The 4,358-nt window shown below is 40.8% G+C and overlaps 1 protein-coding gene and 1 long non-coding RNA gene across 5 annotated transcripts in view; one reads left to right on the top strand and one right to left on the bottom strand.

The window, feature by feature from the left end:
* Mmadhc (metabolism of cobalamin associated D) overlaps nt 1–1,207 on the bottom strand; it is an 18,147-nt gene extending 16,940 nt beyond the window's left edge. The window contains exons 1-2 of one of the 4 annotated variants that reach the window (XM_031370196.1): nt 730–1,207; nt 291–345 (exon numbers count right to left, since the gene is read on the bottom strand). In XM_031370196.1, the coding sequence (XP_031226056.1) occupies nt 291–299 (9 nt within the window). In that variant the 5' untranslated portion in view covers nt 300–345; nt 730–1,207. Of the gene's footprint in view, nt 1–290; nt 346–630 lie in introns of all 4 variants that reach the window. The other 3 variants (XM_031370194.1, XM_031370195.1, XM_031370193.1) reach the window with 3 other exon arrangements.
* The window catches only part of LOC116090155, a 61,674-nt gene continuing 58,078 nt past the window's right edge, over nt 763–4,358 (top strand). Inside the window, exon 1 of the long non-coding RNA XR_004118588.1 lies at nt 763–866. This is a non-coding gene — a long non-coding RNA (uncharacterized LOC116090155). The remainder of the gene's footprint in view (nt 867–4,358) is intronic.

A 4,358-nucleotide genomic window follows, 5' to 3' on the forward strand; every position in this document is an offset into this window, starting at 1 on the left:
TGTAAAGGGCTTAAAACATTCTAAATATTTACTGAAATCACTTTTAGAATTGTTGAAAAGATGCCTGCACTGGATTGGATTATATGAGTATAAAATATGAAAATATTAAGTTGGAGAAACAAACGCACCAGAATTTAACAGAATGTGCTCAACTAATTTCAACGCACAAAAACCTAATTTCACACCCTCTGCTCCCCGACCCTGCTGATTCATTAAGGCGACCATTATGACAACGTCATCAAAAACTCATCCCTCCATTTCCTAACAAGTTTATTCTCAGAGTGACTTACATGGGCCATTTCTAGTGAAGGCGGACGCAAGTTCTTCCCCCTCTGCAAAGTATCCCTGGGAGAGAGCAAAAACAAAACAGTCTAGTGACAGACCAAGCTGTACCGACAGAGGGTCAGGCCAGGCAGTATCCGCGTGTCCCTCCCCAAAGCCCGGCTTCGGGCCCCGCGAACTCCCCCCCCCCCAACCCCCCGGGAACCCGTGGGAACATTCGGGCGCAGGCACTGGCACTCGGGCCGGGCCAAACCCAGCAGGTCTGCGCTCCGAGCGCAGGCTCGAGCGGAGCCGGGTGGGGAGCGAGCGGAAGAGCCCAGGGCAGAGGTGGGCCGACGGGGGCAATACCGACAGCAGGGGCACGGTCACCCGTGAATGTGCAGAGGAGACCGCGGGTGGGAACCATCCGTACCAGTCACCCGAGCGGGCTCCGCGCCCAGGCCTCACCCTGTCCACTTGTCAAAATGGCGGCTACTGCCGTCCAGGCAGAGGCGCTGTTGACACCCAGGCCTGAGTAGTTGCCTCAGAGCCCATCGATGCTGTTGGTCGATCTTCGAGTAGAGGATGATGTTATGCTTCAGAAGGTGAGCTAGTCTTTCATTGGGTAAACTAGTGGGTGGATCAAGGCAGGGCGGGACCAAGTTGGGAATATTTACAGGACTCAGTATCAGTCTTTGCTGAGTCTTTGCTTCATTGACTCTTTGGTACCTTTGACAGATTGTTGTTGTTTTTAAATTTTAAAAATTACTTTTTTGTATATGAAGTTTTTTGCGTGCATGTATATATGTGCAGAAGAAAGTGTTGGCTCTGCTGGGACTGGAGTTACGGATGGTTGTGAGCTGCCATGTGGGCCCTGGGAGTGAAGCTGGATCATCTCTGAGCCTGTTCTTAACTGCCTAGCCAACTCTCCAACTACCTTCGACAAATTCTCTATCCTCCCCTAAGACTTTCCTACAGCTTTCAGAAGATTCTGTCTTCTGTTGTTTACATGACAACTGTTTGTCAAGAACTATGGTTTGTGAGGACAGTTTTTTTTTTTTTGTCCCAGTTCTGCGAAAGCGTTATTGTCATGTATGTAAACACACATATATGACATAATGTATGTATCAATAATAACATATAGCTTACCTAAAGTATTTTAAAAAGAACCTCATAGTTACTTATAAAGTTTCTTTGATTTTGATACCTGTATTAATGACTTTTCTGTTTTGGTGATTAAACACAAAGGGCAAAGTAATTTATAGAAGGAATTGTTTATTTGGGCTTACCATCCTAAGACTCCAAAACTGGGGGAAGGGGGAGATTGGCATCAAGTAGTAAATGTAGAGACTGAAGCAGAAGCCGAGGGTTCTATCTTGAACCACAGAAGAAAGGAAAGAGCTCACTGGGGATGGTGGGTGGCTTTTAAAACTCCAAAGCACCTCCCCTGACCCAGTAATATACTTCCTCTAGCAATGCCACACCTTCCAAGCCCCCTCCCCCTAGTCTATGCACTGACCAAAAAATACAACCTGAAATCAGCTTGCAACCAAGTGTTCCAAAACCTGAGTCTATGGAGGCCAATACAGTAAGTAACCTTAGCAGTTTGAGAAAGTAGCCATCAGACATTTTTCTGAATTGGAACTTGCTGTTTTTCACATGTATTGAGTGAAGTAAGAGTGTTTGGGCTTAAGGATATAAATTGTACTTTTTTCTTAGTCACATCAAGAGTCCTTACTGTCAATATGATTTATCACTGATTATAAGCTTGGTGAGGTAAAACCCTGCTTCTCCTCTGTGAAGTTACTCTTTTAGGGATGTTCAAGGAGGAAGTAAGACTCAACTTGTAGGCATGGGTACAGAGTATCTTCATAAATCAGCTGGAGGTCTTGTGGAAGTGTAGTCTGCTTCCATTTATCTATGCATTCGGTTATTTATACTAATGTGGATTCATATTAATTTAAAATTCTTTTTAACTTTGTTTTTCATATTGACCCAGTTTTGGTTTCTCTTAGTTGGCACCTATGCTTTTTGACATAACCCCATAGGTTTTGTTTGTTTGTTTGTTTTTTGTGCTCATCAATATTTTTGTGTATCATTTATTATTTCTTGAGATTGTTTTGAAATTTCTGGCATTTAGATACTCCAGAATCATCTTATATTCCTGTCTATCCCAGTCCTAGTACCACATTCCTTAAGAGACACAGTTATCTTCTTTCACAGGTGTGAGAGACTTTATTTCCCCTTTTATAATCCATTTGCTTATCTTTAATTCTAGTGTACATGTTAGGCAAGTTCAGAACTGTTATACTACATTCAGTGTACTCCTGTAGTAGGTTTATATGATCAGCTCAGCCTGTGGGAGTCAAATTTGCCGACTATGTGCAATGGTTTTAGGCAGTTCTTTTGTCTCTAGTCTTACATGCTACATTTAAATCTAAAAATATTTCATCAACTTCACTCTCTTAAAATAGGGTTGTATGATGAACTTAAAATACTGTGAATTGTCTTTTCTGCCCTTTTCTTCCTTGTCCTTATTTCCAAATCATTTTTATTTATCTGCATATTCTTTGAGCTCCTAAGACTTCTTTAAATATCTTTGTTTGTGGTTTTGACAAATATATACACAGTGCCATGAATATATCATTTAAATCTCATATGGAATAGTTTTGCTGTTAATACCCTTTGTTTTATCTATTAAACCCTCTCACCATCCTTGATCATTAATATCCATCACCTCTTTGCTCATTGTATGTTTTTTACTTTTTCAAAATTAATCATTTTATTTGTTTATATTTCAAATGATATCCCTCTTCCTGGTTACTCCTCCACAAATCCCCCATCCCATTTTCCCCGTTCCCCACTCCCCTTTTCCTCTATGAGGGTTCTCCTCTACCCACCCACCCACTCCCATCTCACTGCTCTAGCATATGTTATATTTGTTAAAATTATTTTCAGTCAACATCCTTATTTTATGTGCCTTGATAGCTCATTGCTGTCCTTTTTGTTCAGTGCCTGAATAGTAATAGTATTACAATGAGTGCTTTATTATTTCCTGTTTTAAAGAATCTTTGAGTTTTTCATCCAATTTTTGCTGCCTATGAATAAATCTTTGTATGCAAGTTTTCCATAGACACAGTTTTAAATCAGTTGGTTAACACCTAGGGTTATAATTTCTCAAAACTAAGTTCAGAATACATTTGAAAATTGTTGTTAGGTAGATTGAGCCTTCTTTTAGGCAATCATATTCAAATTTATTTAATAACTCATTATAGGTGTTGACAACATAGAGCTTTCATCCATGTCCAGTTACTATGATAAGTAATGTTCAAATAAATAAATGTGACAGACTTCTAATATCTGGTACCCTTGCAGCCAACCAGATAAATGGATATTCAATCCCAGGAAAAACAGAATATGTTACTAATGTTCTCCAGGGAAGGGAATCTGTGATCTTCCTAAGGAAGAGCATGTGGTGTGTTGAAAAACTACACCTTATAAGGAAATTGCTCCCTCTACAGCTTCCCTGGGTTTCATGTCTACTTCTATAGTAAGATACAGCTGGTCAACCCTAGGATGGAAAGCAAAATTTTCTTTTCTTTCTTTCTTTTATTTTTTACTTATTCATTTTAAATACCACTTACTACCCCCTTCCCAGTCACCCCCTCCCACAATCCTTCCCCCTCCTCTTCTCCTCTGATTAGGTGGGGGCTCTCCTGGGTATTCCTGCCAACCCCATCTTGGCAAATTTTTTATATCAATTTGTTTTTATTATTGTTGCTTTTTTCTTTTTTCCTATTTCCTTTTTCCTCCCTTTCTTCTGCCCTTTCTTTCTTCCTCTTGTCCTCCCTCCCTCCCTCCCCCCCCCTCTCCCTCCCTCTTTCCCTCCCTCCTTCTGTCTTTCTTATCTCACAGTGGCATTGCTCAGGCTGGTTTTGAATTTAAGATCCTTCAGCCTCAGTCTCCTAGTAATGGTATATTGCTTTGGGGCAGGACAGAAAGGCATGGAAAGTATGGACACATGAAAAGAAAAACTCAGGTGACAGCAGATGCTGTAGAGGTTGTGGAGAAAGAGGAACATTACTTCATTGCTGGTG

The sequence above is a fragment of the Mastomys coucha genome, unplaced genomic scaffold (assembly GCF_008632895.1).
Source record: "Mastomys coucha isolate ucsf_1 unplaced genomic scaffold, UCSF_Mcou_1 pScaffold15, whole genome shotgun sequence".
Taxonomy (NCBI): domain Eukaryota; kingdom Metazoa; phylum Chordata; class Mammalia; order Rodentia; family Muridae; genus Mastomys; species Mastomys coucha.